Source organism: Bos javanicus, chromosome X (genome assembly GCF_032452875.1).
Source record: "Bos javanicus breed banteng chromosome X, ARS-OSU_banteng_1.0, whole genome shotgun sequence".
In the NCBI taxonomy this organism is placed as follows: Eukaryota; Metazoa; Chordata; class Mammalia; order Artiodactyla; family Bovidae; genus Bos; species Bos javanicus.
In genome coordinates, this window is record NC_083897.1 from 130,312,281 (window position 1) to 130,335,730 (window position 23,450).

The window sequence follows — 23,450 nt, forward strand, 5'->3', positions numbered from 1 at the left end:
TTGGTATGGTCCTGCCCAGAGAGGTAATCAGACAAAGAGATGTAGCAATTTGGGGAAAATGTTGACTTGGGCATTTAGAACCTAGATAACGCTTTTTTATAGTTGACACAACCAGCTTCCCATGTCCCCAGATCAACAAGTATGGTTATTTACAGCAATGAAAATAGAAAATAATGTAGGTATTTATGGCTTCAGAAAATGGTTCCCTCAAAAATATTTTTTCCCACCAATTCCACAAATAGAAAAAATGTTTTCCAGAAACAATTTGTATTTTTTCAGCAGTATCCAAAGGGTAAAACCATGTCTTAGCACATTTACATTAAGTTCTTAGAAAAGGCAAAACCAATCATAGGTGATAGAAGTCAGATTAGTGCTTGCTTGGAGGTAGATTGACTAGGAAGGAACACAAAGAAATTTTTTGGAGCGATAGAAATGCTCTGTATGTTAATAGAAGTATGGGTTACATGGGTGTATGCATGCATTTATCACAACTGTTTGACTTTTACCATTAAGATCTGTAAATTTAAATGAATTATCTCAATTTAAAAACTTTTTAAAAAGTATCTTGATGCTTTTCTAGCTTAAAAAAATTTCTAAAATATTTCCCCCTACCTCTCATAGGTAGGAGAAATGACTGTTATTGTAATTCTCATTTAATCATTTCTGAATAAATTTTTAAAATTAAGACATGATTGACATATAACTATACTAATGTTAGGTGTACAGCAAAATGATTTGATATATGTATGTATTGCAAAAAGATCTCTCCAGTGAGTTTACTTAACATCCATTACTACACATAATTACAGTATTTTTCTTGTGATGAAAACATTTAAGATCTCTCCTAGCAATTTTCAAAAACACAATACAGTGTTATTAATTATATTCACTATGCTGTTCATTGTTTCTCTTATTTCACTTAGCATAAGGCCTTCAAGGAACAAGAAAAAGTATAAGCTATTGCCAGAGTTAGTAGAAGAAAAGAAATAACAAAGATCACCAGAAATAAATGAAGTAGAGTCTAAAAAGACAATAGAGAAGATCAACGGAGCTTAGACCTGGTTTTTTGGAAAGATAAAACAGACAGCTCTTTAGCTAGATTCACCCAGAGAAAAGAACTCCAATAAATAAATCAGAAGTGAAAGAGAAGTTACAGCTGATACAACAGAAATATAGATGATCATAAGTTGCACATGAGTTTGGGTGAACTCTGGGAGTTGGCGATGGACAGGGAGGCCTGGCGTGCTGCGATTCATGGGGTCACAAAGAGTCGGACACGACTGAGCAACTGAACTGAACTGAGCTGAACTGGAGAGACTGTTATGAGCAATTATATGCCAACACATTGGCCAAGCTAGAAGAAATGGGTACATTCCCAGAAACATAGAAACTACCAAGTATTAATAAGTTTTGACGAAAATTTGAGTGATCTTGAGATGTGGGCCTTTCCTTAGAGCTCAACTTGTAACCATGTTTCTTTCTGGAAAGAATGGCAAAACAGCTCTTGAAACAATGAAACACAAGTACCCATTTGCTGTGAGCTTCCCCCATGCTTCCCTTCTCCTTCACACTGGCCTCTCCAGTGAGCTTTTTTAAACATTTATTTATTTGGCTGTACCATGTCTTAGTTGTGGCACTGGGATCTTCAGTCTTCATTGTGGCATGCAGGATCTTAGTTGCAGCATGCGAGCTCTTGGCTGTGGCATGTGGGATCTAGTTCCCTGACCCGGGCCTCATACATTGGAAGCACAGTCTTAGCCACTAGACCACCGGGAAAGTCCCCTCCGGTATACTTCTGACTGGGGTATGGGTAACAAAGGGCAATTGGATGTGAAAAGCTATAGCAACCCTTAAATGGACCTTTCCTGTCTTGTTGCTTATACCCTGAAGTAGATTTTAGACTTGGTGAATCTGTTGTTCCCCTCCTTGGTACAGTTGAGAGGGAAAACTTCAACAGTGATGTAGGAACTACAGGCATATCTCAGAGACATTGCAGGTTGGGTTCTAGACCACTGCACTAAAGCAAATATTGCAATAAAGTGAGTTACAGTAATTTTTCAATTTGCAGTACATATGAAAGTTATGTTTATATTATCCTGTAGTCTATTAAGTATATAATAGTATGATGTCTAAATTGCTAAAAAAAAATGCTCACCATCATGTGAGCTTTTGGGTCATTTACTTTTCACTTTCATGCATTGGAGAAGGAAATGGCAACCCACTCCAGTGTTCTTACCTGGAGAATCCCAGGAATGGGGGAGCCTGGTGGGCTGTCGTCTATGGGGTCGCACAGAGTCGGACACGACTGAAGTGACTTAGCAGCAGTAGTAGCAGTAACATCAAAGATCACCAGAGATCAGTATAACAAATATGATACTACTGAAAAAGTTTGAAATACTCAAAAATTACCAAAATGTCACACAGAGACACAAAGTGAGCAAATACCGTTGGGAAAATGGTGTCGATAGACTTGCTTGAGGCAGGATTGCCACACACCTTCAGTTTGAAAAAATGCTGTATCTGTGAGGCACAGTGAAGCAACATGCAGTAAAATCGATGCACCTGTGTTCTGAGTAACTGGGGTCACCTCTGTATTCCCAGGCATCCCCTTCAGTGCCTTGAAAATGTTGCTAATGTTTGTATGAGTTGGGGAGCTAGAGATGGAGGTGTAATTCTCCCAGCCTCTTCTGCAACTTGGAACAGGGCTAAGAGCTGAAAACTACTTCCATGGGCCTTGAACCCACTTAGATGCTGGTGACTGTGAAGACTTACGAAGTGCATGGCCCACAGACACAATGGTCTAAGTGGTTTTACTGCATCTTTCTTTCTGAAACACTGCCATGTAAAGCTGCCCTGCTCCCAGCTCTGGGACACAGCCATGGGCTCCAGAGCTGGCAGGGTTGGTCTTGGAGGTACAAGGGGTTTGTTCTCAGCCTGGAAGCCCAGGCCTGCAGAAGCCTGCTGATACTTGTGTGTTGGTGCAGAGAAGGTCGGTGTCTGTCCCACCTGAATACTTTCTTTGGGAAAGAAATCATAAGCCCTTGGTAACATCCATAATCCTCACTTTATTACAAATGGATGCATTCCTTTCTCTCTTTAAATATAGAAACATAAGCATAAGCAACCTGATTTCTAAGCAGGTGTTCTGCAGACTCTGCATGTTCCACTCTTGTAGAAGATTCTCAAGGATGGAATCTTTGTTTTGTTCACTGATGAATCTGTCCTGAGGTCCTAGGGCAATGCAGAATTGGTGCTTATTAAATATTGGTGAAATTGGGAGGGGTACACAGGCCTGAGTGTGGTGTTACCTAATTAAGAACAGCGGGCAATATAGTCAGGGTCTCCTGGTCCATTTTGCTTCTCACAGAAGGGAAAATTCCTTTTGTGGAGGAATCAGGGCTTCATAGCCCCCCATGGAGGATTTCTCCTGGTTGATTTCCTTGCCATCCATTCATTTATCCATCCAACCATTCATGAATGACTGTAATACTCATGGGCTTCAGTGTCCTCATCTTGCTGCAGGAAGTCGAACTGGAATATCGCTGAAGAGGGATCATGTGAGGGTGGGAATCATTTGTCTCCTATCTCCAGCCTGAATCTTGCAACCAGAGCAGTAGTCTGTAGGAGGAAATAGCACTGAGCAGCTCTCTCTGCCGCTGGGTACAGACACGCCCTCCATGGCGCCTGTAATGGGAAGTGTACCCCCCTGGGCGATGAGCAGTGGTTTGATTGTGTGCTCCTCTGTGCGCTGCAAGGCTAATGATAGGCGTCTGCCAGTTCCCTTTTGGCCTCTCCTTTCAGACTGTGCTGTGACAGGGCTGCAGGCATATGGGGGTGTGGTGAGGTGAAGACACCCCTGTTTTCCCAGCAGGCAGCCTGCCGAGCCCACACATCAGGAGCACTTCCTTCAGGGATCTCGAGCTGGAGCCGCTTATTACTGGAACGCGAGCATTTTAGATACTGTCAAAGTGAATAAAACAGAATTGGCCCAGCTGCCCTGCACTGTTGGGGATGGCGACAGGAGCTGCTCATTTGTGGTCCATGCCCTTGGTTTCTCCCTCCTGCCCTGCGATTTCTGGGAGAAAGAAGGTCATTTTATGGTTCCTTATTCAGGACAAACACAAAGGACCCAATGCTACAAATTGTGCAACTGTTTATATTCAGGGTTATGACAAAGCTTCCTAACCATTCTAATCCTATAAAAAGCTCCTTGAAAGAATAATACGTATCAGTAGAGTTGACATAGAAACATGGAATGAGTTCAGCGGAAATGCTATTAAATGCTGTGATTTGGTATTGAATAGGGACAGTCATGCATAAGTGCTGTTGTCTGAATTCTTCCCTGAAGATTCTGTGATCACGCAGATGTAATGTCCACTCTGTGAGTCTAGATATCCCAGGAGTTCTCTAACACATGCTCTAAATGCCATTCTGGTTGTCTCCATTCTGAGGCTCCGTCAGCGTTCCCCTGAATATCTCGCATTTACCTTCCCCTACTTATACCTGATATTTCTACTCTTTAAGGCCAACCTTAACTTTGATTCCTTTTTTTCTCCAAGTCTTCCTTTAGCATTCCAGATCTCGATGAGCTCAACTTTGTGTAACACATTTGGTTTGTGCTAGGTCATGGTGTTTTCTTATCTCTTTACCTTGCATTTGCTAGGTTTTTGTCACTCCCACCCTCTGCCATCTTTAAACCACATGCCCTTTCTACCTTGATTGATTGTCACCTTCTTGAGGGGAAAAAAAGAACATGTCCTGTACAGTCCTGTGTCCCTAGCCCCTAGTGTAGTATCATAATACATCTATTTCTAACACATCAAGTGTACCCATCATGCAGTTGTGCAAATAGGAAAGTCAGAGTTCAGTCAGTAGGAAATCTGAACGATCACACAACTGCTAAGTTTCAGAATATGATTTGAACGGGCTTTTGACTCTTAATTTTATTTTCTGTTTTAATTATTTAAGCTTTTAAATTATATTTGTTGATTTGAGTAGGTAATATGTGCACATGGTTAAAAATTTTTTTCAAAGTTTCTAGGTCTCTTTCTAGTATACCACACCATTACTGGTAACTGAATACTTCATAGTTCTCAAAATGCTCTGTTATTTTCTTCCAAGAAGCCAGTTCACAATTCTCACTTCTGCTCTTCTATTAGTGGCTTCATCACAGAAACTTAGGATGATTTTTTTTAACCCTTCTCTCACTCAGCTCAGCTAGTTGGTTGCTGCAGACCAGCAGATCCCTCATAGATCCTCAAATCTGTCCATGCCTTGTTCATTGTCGCCCCTCCCCAGATCTAGCCTTCATTCTCCCACCCAGGTCACTGCAGTCTGACTGCCCTCCCTACCTCCCTTCATCCCATATCTGTTCATCTCAGGGTAATCTGAAACCTTCCAGAAACCTGCAGAGGGTCCTTCTACTTTCTGATCAAGTTCTTATTCCATAGATTCTTAAGCAGTTTTTGTTAGGCTGTCTGGTTAGTTTTGGTAATCTGGGAAAGCCATTCTCAGTTTTTAAATACTAGCAACATATGCATAATATAAAATACATATGGCACAGTGGTAAAGAATCCGCCTGCCAATGCAGGAGATACAAGAGATGCGAGTTTGATCCCTGAGTCAGGAAGATCCCCTGGAGGAGGAAATGACAACCCACTCCAGTATTCTTGCCTAGGGAATCCCATGGACAGAGGAGCCTGGTGGGCTACAGTCCATGGGGTCACAAAGAGTCAGAGATGACTGAGCATGCACACACATAAAACACATAAGATTACCAAGGGAGCCATTGTGGTATATTAATCTATGTGTACTTGTTTGTTAGAATTTCTTATTAATACATTAAATAACAAGGTCTCCCAGCAGCTGTGATAACTACCACCACTTCAAAGTAGTGATGAGTGCAAACGATATCTTGAAATACCCACAGTATCTATGATGCGATATGAAAATATTATTTCGTTGGTGTCAAATCACAGGTTCTTCTCTTAGTCTGGTATGTTACCTATATTCCCAGTCAAAGGAGATGGCAAATTTCAGTTGGAGGTTAGTGAAAATAAAGTGTTAATTCTTTTCCACTTGTGTTTATGGTCCCTGGGTTAAACCCCTTCCTGTGCCTGAATCTCGAGGCTCTGTGAGGTCTGCCGTCTCATTCCCTGTTCCCTTGGAAGCTTTGGGTCCCGCAGCTCTCCCTGCATGAGCTTTGCACTTGGCCCTATACAGAGGGGACAGAAAACTGGGAAACACCACGTCTAACCTGAGTCCTGCCTCTGTTCTTCTGTTCACATGTGTGCAGGTAGAAGAAGGATGGTGGGAAGGTGTTCTCAATGGAAAGACTGGAATGTTTCCTTCCAACTTCATCAAGGAGCTGTCAGGGGAGTCGGATGACCTCGGCATTTCCCAGGATGATCAGCTCTCCAAGTCAAGTAAGGAAGTCCTCCCACCACACAGGAGAGGGTAGGGGCACCCACGGGTGCCACTGTAGCCTCCCCTCTGTTCCTTGGCCTTCACTAAGTGACTGTGACAGAAGCTCATGAGTATTTTCCTGGCTCTGCTGCCTTAACCCACCGTGGTTTAGTAGGTGTATCACTGTAAGTGTGTGACATTCACAGACGCATACTATTAATATCTTTGGATAGGTGACTTTCGACCTTCCCACTCCCCCATGGATGGCCCAGGTTGCCGTACCTCTGTATACTTCTCAAGTGTCACTCCCTGCAAGTTGCTAATTATTTTTAAGATGAATCAAATGAGATTGTTGATATTTCACAGCGTCTCTTGAGGAACTTAGAGAAAACGACACACACACACACACAACATCATTGGTGGGGAGAAGAATGATGTTCAGGACACACGTGGGCCAAGCCAGCTGAGGGTCCAGCCCCACGTCAGGTGAGCACGCGTGTCCTACTGCAATGGTGAGAACGAACTCCAGGTCTTTTTCTCTCCAGGGCCTGAAGCTCTCCTCCCTCCAGCTTCTCTGCTGCCCTTTCCAGCTCACGGAGCAAAAGGTCAGGCCCGGGAAGCTTTGTTCTCCCAGTCGCTAACCCAACTTCCTTATGTGAGCGTCTGTGTACCTCTTGTGCCGTCTTGAGCCGCAGTCGTGCGTGTGAATGTTATAGAGGCGCGACTGTGTCACTGCGCTTTGGCACTGGTGGGGGCTGCAGACGTTCCTTCCTAACAAGTAGAGGACAGCTCAGTCCTGTCAAAATAATTCTTAAATTGCTTTCTTTTCCATTTGGAAAAGTCTGACTTGAGTGGTATTTGCCACTTAGTTGTGTCTCTTTTTATTCAACCAGTGGCATGACTGGGCACATCCCTAGTGTGGAGGTAAAGCCATTTCTGGAGTCGTGCTAGGGCCATCTCCTTCACTTGGTGTTTCAGTGGCATTGACTGATCAGCTCAGTGGTGTCCAAAGTCTGGGGCCCCTACCCCTGAACCTCATTCCATCCTGGGATCTATGATAGGAAAGAGAGGAGCTGACTTGGGAGCAAAGGAAGCATCTTGAGACTCCTACATTCTCTGGTTTGGGATAAGGAAATTCTCTGCTAACATAGGCCACCTGATGCGTATGGGCAGGACAGCAGGAAGTGTCCTTGACCCCATGAGACTGGCATTTGCTATGGCTTCCAGATTGCACACGAGAGTTCTCAGTGCTGTGCTTCTCCTGTCAGACACTGGAATAGTGTTGTGACTGGGTCCTGTAATAACAATACTATATCTCAGGGCTATTGTGCATTAGATGGGCTTTCTTGGAGGGAGGACCAAATCAGGTCATCCATCATACCATTATTCCTATGGGTAAGTGTGTTATGAGTTCCCATGGCAAGAATGTATAAAAACCACCTCACCTATAGAAGACCCTCTATAAATGGTCACCTTCATTGTTAATCATTATTAACCCTTGGGACATAGCCTGTTAGTATGTTGAGGCTATTTACACAGCAGTTGGTACTGTGCTCACTGAAGCATTCTCTCTACATTTGGAAATTACTTTGAGATTCCTCTACTGATGCGGAAAAGGAGATTTGGAGAGGTATTGGACCACATCTTTGGGAGAACCTTGACCTCTTGGTGTCCTGCCATGTTAGGTGTGCTTCCAGAGCTGGAGCTCAGAGAAGTAATGCCTCCTATGTTCTTGGAACCGTTGCAATAAACCATCTCCTCTTCCTCCAAGTCAGTAATGTGCATATTTGACCCTGCTTCACTCCTCAGCTCAAAGCACATGGTGCTGGAATTTCTGAGGCAGGAGGTTAGGAGACGGAGTGGAATGGTTCCCCCCATCTCTTAGCCTTTCATCACACGATCAGAAGGGCTGTTTCTCTCAGAGACTGCTGTCCCCAGCACTCTCAGTCAGTTACGAGTCTGCCGTTTCAGGCCTGGGACAGCCTGATAATTCCAGCAGCCATGTTTAGTTTTCACAGGATCTGTCCCTGGTGAGGGGGTTTGAGGCCTCCAGAGAGGCCTGGTTTCCTAACAAGGATGGATGCTTGTGAAAGAAATGCATGGCTTTTGTAATCTTCTTGTATGTGTAGTTAAGGAGAAGAGGGCCTTTCTCTTCATGTCTCTGGCTGTCCATATCCATCCATCCATCCTTCCTTCTTGTCTTCTAGTCTTCATTCAACTTTCATTTAGCCCTTGTTGTTACTAAGATGCTGTACAAGGCACTGAAGGCATACAGAGACAAATCAGTTAAGGTCCCTGTCTTCAGTCAGCTCACATTGAGGAAAGAGGGTGCACAAACCAGCGGCAGTTGAGAAAAGGTGCGCAGGTGCTCAGCTAGCCAGGTGTGTGAGGAACAGTGAGATACACAGGCAGAGAGAGCCCAGTCCCAGAGGGATGTAGGGACGATGGTGGTCATGAAGGGCTTCAGAGGAAAGCAGATGTGATTATCATGTCCCTAGGGCTTGCTAAATTGAGATCATCCCCTGAAAGAGAGAAATACCATCTCTCACTGTTCTGACAGGCTGTTCAGTAGCTCTTTACACTGAGATGGTAAAATACATATAATTAGATCAGATCACATGCAGAGATTATGTATACTGGTAGGATTTGTCTACATGGAAACTTTGCTTTTAGAGTGAATCTGCTTATTGTCTATCTCCAGGGAATGGAGTTAGTTTCAGGGTACTTTACTTCATAAAAGAAACACCGTTTTGTTTTGAAATAATTGTAGGGTCATAGAAAGTTGCCAAAAAACCCCCACTGTACAGGGAGGTCCCGTTGAACCCTTTGTGCACTTTGCCCCAGGGACAATATCTTCAATAGCTGTAATACATGCATATTTACTTTTATCATAGAACTGAGAAAGACAAATGGAGTTAATGCACAAAAGATATCTAGCTTTTTACTCTGGTATGAGCTGAGCTGTAGTTAATAAAGGTCTTTGTTAGACCAGTTAGTTTTCACAGAGATTCCATAATTAATACATGGTTCTGGGGGAAAGTCAAACTCATAATGTTTTATACCATTTTGGTAATTTTTAGGGACCCTAGTGATGTCATATAAAAATCTTCTCAATTAAAATGCTAGTAGACATTAGGAGAAGGTTTAAAAAATATATATATATATAAAAGACAGGAAAAACCTGTATCCTGGTATATACGAAGAAAACTTTGTGTTCATGTATCCTTATACATCTCTTTGTTATGCACATAGACACACCTGTATGTGCAGAAACTCATTTGATATTTGTACTCTTCGCATTTCTACTTCTAGAATGTTTTTAGGGATAGTTACTCAGTTGAGTTTTGTCAACCAATGGATGAGTGCAGTTGAAGAAACATTGCATTATATTTATAAAGAAGTGTGCCAGACAGCTTGACACATGGTAGGTATTCAGTAAATGCTTGCTAAATCCTTTCTGACTCTGAGGAGGCGTTTTTAGCTTCAAATGACAGATGCAAATTGCTTGAACTTGCTTTTCTGTAACCCTGGTGTTTTTTCTTTTTGGCCACTCCACGTGGCACACAGAACTTCCCTGACCAGAGATCGAACCTGTGCCCCTTGCAGTGAAAGCAGGGAGTCTTAACCACTGGACCACTGGAGAAGTCCTGCCCTGATGTATTTTTGTATATGGTGGTTGGTTATGAAAATCTGTAAACTTTCGATCTTTATTCAGGGTAATCTAATTTATAAAGGAAAGAGTTGCAGCAATTGTATTGGTTGATATGTTGATTTAAACATTTTATCTTGAATAAGAAAATTAATTGTCAGGTAGTAGCAGAAACTTCAGAGAAAGCAATGGCACCCCACTCCAGTACTCCTGCCTGGAAAATCCCATGGACGAAGGAGCCTGTAGGCTGCAGTCCATGGGGTCGCTAAGAGTTGGACACGACTGAGCGACTTCACTTTCACTTTTCACTTTCGTGCATTGGAGAAGGAAATGGCAACCCACTCCAGTGTTCTTGCCTGGAGAATCCCAGGGACGGGGGAGCCTGGTGGGCTGCTGTCTATGGGGTCGCACAGAGTCAGACACGACTGAAGCGACTTAGAAGCAGCAGAAACTTTCTGCTGTGTATTTAATTTGAAGGCACCTTTACCTTTCATAGAATTCCTGAAACTTTTAAAGGTGCCGTTTCAAAAAGATTTTTCTCAACTCTTTATTATAGAAATGTTCTAACATACACAAATTGAGAGAATAGTATGATGAACCCTTGCATACCTGTCACCCAGCTCCAGCAGTTAGCAGGCTGTGGCCAGCTTATTGCAATTACACCACTGCACAATCCTCCCTCATATTATTTTGAAGCAAACCCCAAATATATAATTTCATCCATAAAAATTTCAATATGTCAATAAAAGGATATCTTAAATACTGTTATCACTCCTAATAGTAACAATAATAGTTGTAATTCCTCACAATAATTACCTATATGGTCAATATTCACTTTCTCCTAATACTCTTCTATTATTTAACACAATTTGTTTGTTTGAATCTGCACCCAAAGAAAGTACATACAGTGTAATTGGTTGGTATGTCTCAAGTCTCTGGATCTCTAGGTTCTTCCTCCATGTCACCTTTTTGTTGAAGAAAGTGGGATCCTTTGTCCATTAGTTCCCCACAGCTTGCCTTTTGCTGATTTCATGTCTGCTGCATCCTTTACTTTGTTGTCCTATAAACTGATAATTAGATCTAGGGCCTTGATTAGATTCAGATTTGAGAGATTTTGGGGGGTAGGGGTAAAAAGCTGCTTCATAGGTGGTGGTGGACAGTGTATTTGGAAGCTCATAATGTCTGGTTCTGTTTCTTTTTGAATATTAGCCACTGATGATTATCACCTATATCTCTTCTCTCATTAGGGCTTGCAAAATGGTTCCAAACAGGAAGGGTTTTTTTTTTTTTTTTTGAAGAATGAAATGGGCTCCCGTGTAAGAGATTAACAGTGAAAAAAATTGATTTTTAAATTAGATTAGATTAAAAATTAAATTAGATTCTTAAAAAACAAAACATCTAAGGGTTTACTTGTGTGGGCAAGGTCTTATGTCAGGGATGGAAGGGAATTGAGAGCTCTAATGTGCTGTCAGTGTGAACACTAAAGCCCAGTGAGATGGAGTCTGGGGTGTGTCCTGGCTTCTGAGGCCACCATATAGGTGAGCCTTCCTGCCTGTACTTTGCACGCACTTCAGTTTTGCCTCTCTTACGGCCTGTAGTTTACCCTTTCACAGAGCACGTAACAAATTTCAAAGCTGAGTACAGTTTAACTTATTTCATCTAATTATCACAGATTATGATGAATTAATTATCTTTTCAGTGACAATTTTGCATATGCAAGTATTGACTAAATGATGTGAAATAGAACTGATTATGAATTATATTGATATTATATTATGGTATTAAATTATAATCAGAAAGTATCTTGATCTGTAAGATTTATTTGGATGTAGAGGCAAAGAAATCCAGATATGACTATTGTCCAATTTCAATTTCATGCATACTTCGTTTGCTTCACATTTAAGATATGTGACTCTCCTATTTCTAACATCTTTTTGATATTATTTAATTTCTTAAGCGTATGAAATAATTGTAAAACTAAAAAGCATTCCTGTTTTTCTTTTTAAAGAAAACATTGTTTAGCTACAGAAATGTTTTAAGCTTTTTCCCATAGTTTTTAGAGGGAGAAAGTTTGCATTTTCTTTCTATAACCCTTAATAACCATGATATTTGAGTTTTAATTGGTTTTCTTATTTTCCTGATTCCTTATTTTTGAATTATAAGTTCAGATACTTTAGTGACTTGTCAAGTGAAGACAAAGACGGTGGCCTTTTAAAACTTAGGCCAAACCACCCCCATGATATAGAAATATTTGTTTTCATTAGCTGTGAGAAATGGATTACTTAATGCCCCATGCCTTATAAAAACTAAAGCCAGGCTGGTATCCACCATGCTTTGGTATTTGTATACTTTTTTATTTTTAATATTAAATGATATTTGTTTTGTATATGATGTTCTGGTGGCAGGAAGGAGCAATTAGCAAATTGATGAAATAGAGTTTCAGGCAAAATTAGATGCTAGTGTAAGCATATGATTTTGTGTTGAAATTGAAAAATCCTTCCCCTTTACAGAGTTTTCTGCCTTCAAATACTAATATTTAATAGTAGAGTATACCCCCCACCTCATAAAATAAATAGCACTCATATTCATGGCCTTTCCATGGCCCATCTCTCTTGTTCTTTAGATGGAATGTGTGTGTCCTTGCTCACCCCCAGCCCAGGCTCCTCTTCCAGTCATCTCGCTGCCAGTGGATGGGGGCACCTTTATAGAAATGCTTGGCCATTCAGAGACAGAAGCGCCATGTCTACCTCATTGATTCTCAGACTTGGTCCTGGAGAAGAACAAAGGGAGGTTCTCTTGTACTTGGAGGAAATTGAAACACTGAAGTACTTTTTTGAAAATAATTGAAAAATTGTTCATTGAAATTCTGATTTCTTTTTCTTTTTGTGACACCAAGAGGACTGCTGCCATTCAGTTCTTGGATGGGGGGAATCTGGCTCACAAGACAGCTGTACTCCTTAGGAGTAATGTTACCTTAATGATTGAAGTTAAGCAGGATAAAAATTCACCCAAATAAAAACCAGCCACTGTTACTTGCTCTGCTTTGTCATCAAGTCCTTAAGAGCTACAAGTCTAACGAGAACATCTAAAACACTTGTTTCTTTGATTCCCCTATGTAGCCAGTGATTTGAATGTCTTAAGTTTTTGCTTTAGTTAGTTGGAGCACATCTGTCAAAAAGGGAAGATTTCAAAGCAGTCCACCATGTCTGTAGGACACAGAAATTGGCAATACCTGATTCCATTTAATTTGTTGATCTGATCGGTTACAGTTCCTTTCATGTATCAGGAGTGACATGGCCCAGAAGTTAACATGATGGTCCCTAATGGGGTTTCCCATTTTCCTAGAGTGTTTCTAAAAAGTGAGACAAGTTGCTTTCTGTCACTCAGTTTTCCTCTCTGCCTCTTTGTAAACGTAGCTTACCTTTTCATCCTTCGAACTTATTATGAGGGAGCTATAACAATAACTTCTTATAAGGGAGCTATGTGGCCTCCAGTTCGATATTTAGCTCACAACCATAATAGGATCTGTTTCTTGGATAACTTAGAGTAATGCATATATTGTTTGTCTTTATTAAACCATTTTACCTCCTAATGTAGGGGGTGTGTGTGTGTGTGTGTGTGTGTGTGTGTGTGTTCGTCCATTCAGACTGGGGCAGTGTGTGTAGTCTCTGTACTTATTCGTGATTCCAGAGAGATTTGGGCTTTAGCCATATGCCCAGTCTTATGCTATTGTTAACTTCTACTTGTAACAACAAAAAAGGAGATAATTTGACACTGGGTGAGTCCTATGTCCTCATGCTTAAGTGCAGTCTCATGACTGACATGGCAAACCTCAATTAAGGTGGTTTAAAAAAGAGGGTTTTCTGGCATCTTTGGTGCTAAGCAGAAAACCCCTTACATCAACATGGAAGTCACGATTGGTTTCAAACCTCATTGGTAAAAACCCTTTTCTAGAATTCTAGTACATTTTCTTGCTTAAAGATACTAAGAATGAAAAATCTTTTAAAAAGGATTCTGTGCCTTGTTTAGATTCTTGGGGTCATGAGTATCAGTTTGTATCATCTTAGGCTCTAGGGGTAGAAGATAAAAGATAGTGGACCAAAATCTATATTCTGTTTGAGTCGCACTCTACAGAGAAGATTGAGTTACCTAAGGAATCTGATTGGTTAGATTTCCTCTGGTTAATTGAGATTTTCCTGCTCTTGAGGTGTAATGTGGAAGTGGCTTCCAGGTTTAAATTGGGCATAATCCACAGGCCAGGCATCAGAGAGGTGAGCCCCAGTTCTGGGGCTCATTGCCATCATGGTTGCATGGGGACTTTGGGCTCATTCTGTAACATTCTTAAACTCTGCCTTTATGATTTCTAATTAATTTTGTGGATGAAGCTTAAAGTGGATTCATTGAAGACAAGTTCAGTTAAAGACTCTCCCTCTTCCTTCTTTTGCCATCACTTGCTCCCCCTCCCCCCTCTTGTTTTTCTCTCCCCTTCTCTTTTCTCATTCACTGTCAGGAAAGACTACCTTTGAAGGGACAATTCTGTACCGAGCCGCACCGGGAAAGACGGAGGGCCACAGACGCTATTACAGTGAGTGACCTTAACAGCAGGAGGCATTTGTAAAGATAAGATCTGGGTACTTGTGTTTTTTGATGCAGCTGCACTCCCCTGAGCTGCTCATGCTTCTGCCAAGTGTCTGTGAATTTCTCATCCAAGGACATGGGCTTATTTGCCTGAGATAAGTGCCGTCTCCTTGGTGCGTGCTACAGGAGCATTCCCATCACCAGCCCCCAGCGCTGTCTTGTTTGCTTTGTGCCTCTGTCATGTGTGTGACATGCGTGCATGAACCATGCGTGCAGAGAAGGGATCCGTAACACTGGTCATGGCATATGTATTTGTCCCAATATCTGCGCCTCTGGAGTGGTGTAAGATGGCTTCTCATGGAGATGTCAGCCCTTCGAGGTTATTGCTTTTACTGAGTGGGTCAATCAGTAAGTCATTGCCTCATTGTGCGGTTCAAAGAAGTAAGAAGTGGGCATGAACAGTCCATGCCAGAAATGATATTTTGCTTTGCTCATTCAGCCAATCACCACACGGCAGACTTCTTTTTGGCAGGACCGGGGTGTAGCCTTTGGTGCAGTGGAAAGAAAGCTGCCAAAAGTTGAGGGGATGGAGATAAATGAGATTGATGAATGAATCTTGTGAAGTTCTTAGAACGGGCCTGCCACACAGTAAGCACTAGACATGTGAGTGTAAAACTGAAAATAAATAGAAATAGCTCGCGGATTTGAATTGATTGGTGCTGGAATAGTAAGGAAATTATTGACAATGACTTTTCTGTAATTCAACCAATTATATGAGTGGCCATAGCAAACCTGAGGAAGCTTTGTTCTTTTCTCACGGCAAAGGAAAATCATCCGCCTTAGTGTGCATATATACATATGTGTACATAAAGACGTATACACATATGTGTGCATAGAGATGTATACACGACTATGAAAGAGAAGGTTCTGGCATGAACTCCAGAGCCAGGCTTCTCAAACTGTCTGCAGAAGAGTGTACTTTTATTTCCATCCCCCTGCGGACAGATAACCTGGTCCCTCTGGGCGTGCCTTCACTGCGCATGTGCTGCACCTCTTGTGCCTCCCTGCGGGAGCAGACCGACCAAGGCTGGTCTGTGCTCCATTCACATAGACAAGTCTGTGGGCCACACGTCTGAAAGTCACATCAGCACACACTGCTATAAGTGTTTCTGTGCACAGACACTTTCCGTGCTTGTTACCCAGTGTTTCAGTAACGAACCCTTCATGACCTGGCCCCAGTCCACAGACCACACTTTGGGTTTCCTTGCCCTCGGGTGTCATGTGGCATGCCAAGCATGACATAAGGATATTTTCCACAGTAGTGTGTGTTATGAGCACCAGGGACCAAAAGATACAGCACCAAACAGACGTGAACATGAAAAGCCACCTTTCTTTCCCACCAAAGGGAAGGTACTAGATTTTGAGGTTTTTCATCAATCTAGATATTCAGATATTTAACTTGTATCACACTGGAAAGTGATAGAAGCAGGCTGCCAGAATTTCTGGAAGACAGATCTGCCGTGTGCTTCCTTCCCAGCCCATGCTTGTGTGGTTGAATGACCCTGCAGCCTTTCCCTGTGTAACATAAACAGCATTTCTCACAGTGATGAATGTAAAATTATTCAGGTGAGTGCAGAAAGTGGCAAATCCCTAACACCAGAAACTCAGTGAAATAAGGATGCCAATGGTTGAAAATATTATGTTTCTAGGTAATGAGGAATGATAAAAAGAATCCTTCCCATTCTTTTCTTTGAACACCTATAACAGCCTCGCCCTACTCCCTTTGCCCTGCTGCCTTCTGCTGGTGGTGCTGGTGGCGGTTGGGGGGAGGGGTGATGGTACGGTGATGGTTTCTATTCACTAACCATTTCTTTATTCCAGTCTCAAATGCTTCTTTCCAAACCAGAAAAGAATATACGAGCCATTTATCACACAGAAAGAATCCATACAGCAAAACGAGAACATGTTAAAGGGGAAATGACATAATATTTAGACTCCGAAATTATATCTCCAGCAGGGATATTTCCCAAACAATGAACAGATAAACACATGAATGGATAGCTAATCCAGGGAGGTTCTCCGTGTTTGCACACTTGCATCCAGTCCTGTAAATTGCAGCCGACCCCCTTGTTGTGGGCTGTTCCTTATTCTTATGCCCTCTGTTCTTGCTCATAAATGCTGTTCTTTAGTTAATTAAAATGTACACCTGGGATCTTCCTCCTTGCCCCCTCCCTTCCTGGCTTATAATTACTGTTTTATTGAAAACAGCAGCAACAACAAACACAGCCATTGTTTAAAAGATTTGATTTTGAAACATGTTAGCGATTTTTAATGACTTTTCTGTATTTTTTTCTGTTTTCATTTAACAGTTTTTTCCTGCACTGACACTTGTGTGTATGAATGACTTCGACATTTTATGACAATTTATGCAAGCAGTGATTTGGTGTATTTTTCTTAGGTACTAGGAGGCCACCTTACCTGTAGGAAGATAATACACAGTGTGGCTAATAGAGAACTAGAGCATCATTGTCATCAGCAGATACATAGTCAATGTTCAGGAGCTATTCTGCACATTTCGAGTCTTTTAGAGACAGGCTTAATGGTAGACTTTTCATAAAATGTCCTTTGATTCTTGTCCTTTGATGCCATGACTAATGTACTAGCCATCAAAGTAAGAATGTACACTCAGAGATTAACTAGAAACAAATAGGCTCTTCCTTTTAGGAACATGATTGTGGGCAGAGCCTGGGGAAAAAGGAATCTGGGGAGGTAAGTGTCCACGCTGTCTTGCTGATAATGGTTTGACCACAGGAAGTCCAAGGAAAGGTGTCATGTCCCCAGTGTTCTTCTTTGGAAAGGAGTTCAGCTTCAGGGAAACGTTGGTGTTAGGGGAGTGAAGAAGAGCTGGAGGCTTGGGGCATTCTGGCCTCCCACAAGGCAGCTTCCTTTCCTTCTTTAACAAATACAATCATCTTGCCAGTGAAAGTGTTTCAATGTCAAGTTTGGTTTAGTGCTATCCTAGAGAAGCATGTCTGTGTGCATTTATTCCTTGTAAAGCCATCCAGAAATTTAATTCTTTGGCAGTCATAATTTTGTGTGGTTTCTTTAATTGCTAATTTGTTTAAATGGCTTTTAGCTTTACAGTTTCCCTTTAGGAAATGTTACTTCGTTGCTAATTGCTAATTGACATGTCATAGAGATAGGAGGTACAGTATGTGGTACTGACTGGGTTGGGAGGCGAGAGGGGGCAGGAAAGGTTGTTACTGCATAGTCTGCACCAAAACAAATTTGGCTAAGAACCAGGCTCTGGCTGAAAAGAGGTGACATGTCACATTGACAGAGGCATCTGCTTTGAAATTGGATGTTCTGAAAATTTTTGATTCGCTTCTTAAAATTCAAGGCTGGGGAGGTGGAACAAAACTCAGAGCCACCTCCCTGCAACATCCTTACACACTAAATGAACAATGGCAACGCAAGTTATCCTGTACCCTATGATACTTGGAGCAGTGGTTCCTGGCTGGCTATGAGGTGCTTCATGGCTGTGGCTGATTTCTGAGCTCTTTCTTTCCCCATCCCCGCTCTTGACAGGTTTAAGGGAAACTACAGGCTCCGAGAGTGACGGGGGTGACTCAAGCAGTACCAAATCTGAGGGTGCCAACGGCACAGTCGCAACAGCTGCCATCCAGCCGAAGAAAGTCAAGGGAGTGGGCTTTGGAGATATTTTCAAAGACAAGCCAATAAAGCTAAGACCAAGGTCGATTGAAGTAGAAAATGACTTTCTGCCAGTGGAAAAGGTATGTTTGAAAGTTTCTGTTTTATTTCCACATAATGTCCTGTATCCAAAAGTTACCTCGTAGGGCTTGACGTCTAAGATGTCCTATGCCTCTCTTGGGCTCTCATTGTCCTTGTGTGCAGCTCACCTTCTGTATGAGGACAGCTTTTAAAAAGGCTCACGCTCTAGTTTACTGTTGCTTTTCTTACTGATCTCCTATCTACGGAACATTTCTCAGGGTGACTTTTCCCATAGACCAGCCCTTCTCGGTTTTCTCTGGAGAAAAGCCACTCACGCCTGGTCTCAGCTAAACACATGACCTTGATACTTTTCAGGCAGCCACCAGTCTCTCTCCTCTCCTGGAATGTTTCTCTGGTGCTTTGTGCTGGGGCATGTTGACTGCTTCTGCACTAGAGAAAGGGGTTATGCATTTTTTTCTCAAGGTCTTTGGTGCAAATGATTTCAGACTGCCACAAGGAAGTCTCCTGCGTGCATGAATGGCGGAGATGGCCCTCGCTGTGAGTGCCTGGGTCTTTCCTGTCAGGGAGCTGGCTGTTTTGTCCTGCCCCTGGTTCTGGGTTGGTGAAAGGCAGACAGCGTGCTGCTGCTGACTATTCGGTTGCCACAGCAACACACCCTGAGCCGTCATGCTTGTGGCTGTCAGTGACGTCTTCTGTGGTATACTTCTAAGCATCATAGCCTTGCTTAGGATTTGATAGATACTGTGGAATTTTCCAGATTGTAATAAGCTACACTCGTGCTGTGCTTAAGGAATGTTTGTTAATTTGATTTAGTGCTGAAATTTTCTCTTTGACGTTTGAGCCAGCAGGCTTAGGGGATGGGGTATTGGCAACATCGCTACTGCAGGTTTATCCTCAGCTTTTAAGGGTTTTCCATTTTTCAGTGAGATGAATTTTTGAAAGTTGCATCATCTTCTGCAGCTGTAGAACTTCCACCCACCTCCCTCCCTCCATCCACCAGCAACCTAGCCTGGTGTCATCATGCATTAGAAACAAAATCTGGAAAGGAAACTTTTTGGACACTTAAACATCTGAGAAATGAGTAAGACAGAAAGGACAGACACTTAAAAACAAAAGACTGTTTCATTTAAATTCTTTCGTGGAAACTTCTCTTATACACCATTGTTTCCTTCAGCAATCAATTTGGTGTTTCTCAAGATCTGAAAACTATTTAGTATCGCAGCTTGTGAGCTCATTTCTGTTCAACACAGTCACTTTCAGATTCCAGGAGATATTTACAAAAAAAGCAAGTTCCCATCTTGGGAAGGAACAATGAATACAGTTTTTTCTTCATTTTATTCAAGAGGTTGAAATGAACATGATCATTGACTCTGTCAGTGAACAGTTAATTCCTTCTGTTTGTTTTATGATTCTTGGTCTAATTCTTCTCTGTGTAAAAGCACATCGCGTGTGCATAATCAGTGACAAATATAATATTCCCAGGTTTGTACCTCAGCACATGTCCTCTGAGCCCCACGGCCAGCCACATGTCCAGCTGCCGACTTGAATATCTCCACTTGAAGTTCTTAAATTCTTATTTTTACATAAGATAAATCCTTATATAAGACAATTTTATATAAGATAAATTCTTATCTATCTCAGCCATACATATACATGTATCCATTCTTCCCCAAACTCCCCTCCCATCCTGGCTGCCACATAACACTGAAGAGAGTTCCCTGTGCTGTACAGTAGGTACTTGTTGGTTATCCATTTTAAGTATAGCAGTGTAACACATCATTTCTGTACAGAGAAATCTTACTAGCTACTGAACTCCTGAAATGCTGGAAAAAAATTTAATTGTATTTTTTTTATTCATGGCCAAGTTTGTGGCAAATTAATAAGAACAACTGAAGGCAGATTGGGAAAAAGTCACTTGCAGTTCTGAAATTCTTATCAGCTTGTCCAGGCCAGAACTCATCCTCTTCCCTCTCAAATCACTCTGCCCACAGCCTTCCCATCTCAGTTGAGGGCAGTGCCGCTCCCCCTCCCATCACTTGGGAGAAAAGCACTGGGGTGGTCTCTCACGCCCCTCGTTCCCTCACATCCCATGGCCGATCCATCAGCAGCCCTACCGCGTTGCCTCCTAAGCGTGTCTGGCACCTTCCTCAGCTCCGCTCTCACCATCACTGCGGTGACCTCTAATCGGTCTCCCCTCCCCTACAGCCTAGTGTCAGTGTCGAAGCCAGGGTCATGCCACTCTTTTCAAACACCTGTAGAGGCTCCCCTGTGAACCAAAGTGAGAATCTTCCCCACAGCCCAGGAGCTAGGATGACCTGAAGCTCATGGCCACTTGGACCTCTCTGCTCACTGCTCTTTCCCTGCTTGCTCACTCCCAGCCCTCTGGTTCCTCCTCACACATGCCACGCATGCTCCCTCTTGGGGGGCCTCTGCCTGGACACTCTGTTACCATCTGCACCCCTCTCCAGCTGCCTGCCTCTCTTCCCTGATGCCCCATCATTCAGGAACCTGCCCCCTCGGCCCCTCCTGCACTGCACTTTTTGTTTTCCCTAGCACACGCACCCTTCTGACATAATGTTTATCTTGTATTATGTTTATTCTTTGTTCACTGATGTGTGTAATGTGCTTAGAACAGTGTGTGGCACATGGTAGGTGCTCAGTATTAGTTACAGGAAAAATATTAAAACTAGCACTTTAGAGATTACAGACATCTATGAAATGAGGGGACTGAGTGTGATAAGATAACAGTTATATAGTTGGAAATATAGTAGTTGTATGGTTCGCTGCATCTTTGTGAAACAAGATTTACTGCATCGGTCTTACAGACATGAAATGTTAACTTCATCAGAGTAATACACACACACACACATATACAGCGTGTGTGTGCATCTTGATTCATGGTTTGTTTGCAGAATGAAACCATGTGCTGGCAGCTCCCTTAGCCTGCTTCTCATTGTGAAGTCTCTGGGGGAAACGTAAACTTCCCAGCCTGCTTTACTGGCAGCAGACAATTTTTACAGCATCTAAGAGGATTTAAAACTCTCTCCACCCCCTGTTGTTGGCGCCATGGATAGTTCCATAGATTTATGGATCCATTATGTTATTGCACAACCTGGCGTGGGAGCGCATGAGTGTGATGATGTTTTACTAGTGTACAACCTGGTTCTCATCGCTTTTGAGATAGTTCTGCGTCAGAGATTTATGTTTAAGGGAGAAAGTTTCCTTTGAGAGTTGAGCTCACTGTTTCAGTTTTGCAGAAGCACAGACTGGATCTCATGTGACAGCATCTGTGTTCAGTGAAGCACAAGCGGGTCTTCCACTTAGGCTGGGGCAGTTGACCTTCTGACATGACTGGTTTGATAACTTACATGAGGGGAAAAAAAGGATTATGATAATTGTTAACAGCTGCGAGCATTCTAGTGTGCTTTCTGTTCAAGTGTGAGAAGTTCAAAGATCTACTTTTCTGAGTCAGTTGAAAATTCTGTGCTTATTTTACTTGTGCTTTAATCTGTATCACCCTACCCGGAGTGGTTGAATGCTGATGATTAAACACCAGGAGAGAGATACTGGTGTAGTTTTAACACCCACCCATAACAACAAGGAAATAATTAGTATTCTTGCTTCTCTTATTGAACTATAAGGAAGGACCCCAGTTATGATCCTTTTTAACACTACCAGTTGTGAATATGCCTGTGAATGATGTGTTTAATGCACCATTTAACCGAAATATGTATAGATGAAATGATTTAATGTCTGGGATTTGACTTCCAATAAGTTGGAAGATGGAAGAGTGGGTGAGGCACAGAGGAAACCAGATTGGTTATGAGTTGATAATTGTTGACACTAGGTGGTGCATACACGGGGGTGCAGTATGCTGTGCTCTGTTTTTGTACATGTTGGAAATTTCCTCTGATAAAGGTTAAAAAAAAACTTGGGGGAAAATGTACCATTTAAACTCAGGCCAGAGCTAAATATGTGTTATATCAAAAACAGTGGAAAATATGATGTGGCTAAAGGTGAACTCAGTTGAATATCATAAGATTAGAAAGGTGTGGTACCGTTGTCCTAGCTGATTGACCTTTACAAACTGACTTTACCTCAGTTGGACCATCTGTAAAATGGGAATACTCTTTATACCTATCCTACTTCATGTGTGTGTGTGTGTGTGTGTGTGTTCAGTTGCTACATGCTGTCCAACTCTTTGTGACCCCCATGGACTGTAGCTCACTAGCTCCTCTGTCCATGGGATTTTCCAAGCAGGAAAACTAGAATGGATTGCCATAGCTTACTCCAGGGGATCTCCCTGGATCAGGGATTGAATCCACATCTCCTGCATTGGCAGGCGAATTCTTTACCATTGCACCACCAGGGAATCATAGGACTTCAAAAAAAATGCTATATAGCTGAAGATACTTGGAACCTGTAAATGTAACTCATTTCAGGTAGTGTTTATTGAGTATTCACTATACGCTCAGCACTGGGGATACAGTGGTAAATAAGAACAGGTCACTGCCCATCAGGGAACTGCAGAAAAGTAAACAAGAAGAATAATACAGTGTGGGGAATGCCATGACCAGGATGAGAACATAGTGCTGTGCTGCAGGAAGGCTTGGGCATGGCAGAAAGTGGTAAATGGTTAGGGAGGCTGGAGAGTGTGTATTCGTGTGTGTCTGTGTGTACCTACTTCCTAGAGGAAGTGATGTTTAGGCTGAGAACCATGGGTGCAGTACACATTCATCAGGCAGAGGAGAACAGAGTTGTCGAAGTGGAAAGAGCAACATGTATACTTGCCTTGAAGGGAAAAGAAAACAGCACAGAATGTGTGTCGAGCTTCCAGCAGGAAGTGGGAAAAGATGAGAACGAAGAAGAAAGCCGGGCCCAGATTAGGAAGGGCCTGTTGAGACTTGTTAAGGAGTTTGGATTTGAATTTGAGGGCAGTGGGGAGCAATTCTCAGCAGAGAAGGACATGATCAGATATGCGGTTTAGGGAAAGTATTCCAAGTTGCAGTGGGAGGAGTGGATTACAGATGACAGGTAACTGGAATTCAGGAGAGAGGTTAACAGA

The 23,450-nt window shown here is 42.3% G+C and overlaps 1 protein-coding gene across 9 annotated transcripts in view; it reads left to right on the top strand.

Annotated features, from left to right (window-relative positions):
- Positions 1 to 23,450, top strand: part of SH3KBP1 (SH3 domain containing kinase binding protein 1) — a 331,797-nt gene that overhangs the window by 170,596 nt on the left and 137,751 nt on the right. For 4 of the 9 annotated variants that reach the window (XM_061407987.1, XM_061407990.1, XM_061407989.1 and 1 more), the window contains 4 exons: positions 6,296 to 6,425; positions 6,951 to 7,010; positions 14,565 to 14,639; positions 18,221 to 18,426. In XM_061407987.1, coding sequence (XP_061263971.1) covers positions 6,296 to 6,425; positions 6,951 to 7,010; positions 14,565 to 14,639; positions 18,221 to 18,426 — 471 coding nt within the window. The remainder of the gene's footprint in view (positions 1 to 6,295; positions 6,426 to 6,950; positions 7,011 to 14,564; positions 14,640 to 18,220; positions 18,427 to 23,450) is intronic. The other 5 variants (XM_061407992.1, XM_061407995.1, XM_061407996.1 and 2 more) reach the window with 2 other exon arrangements.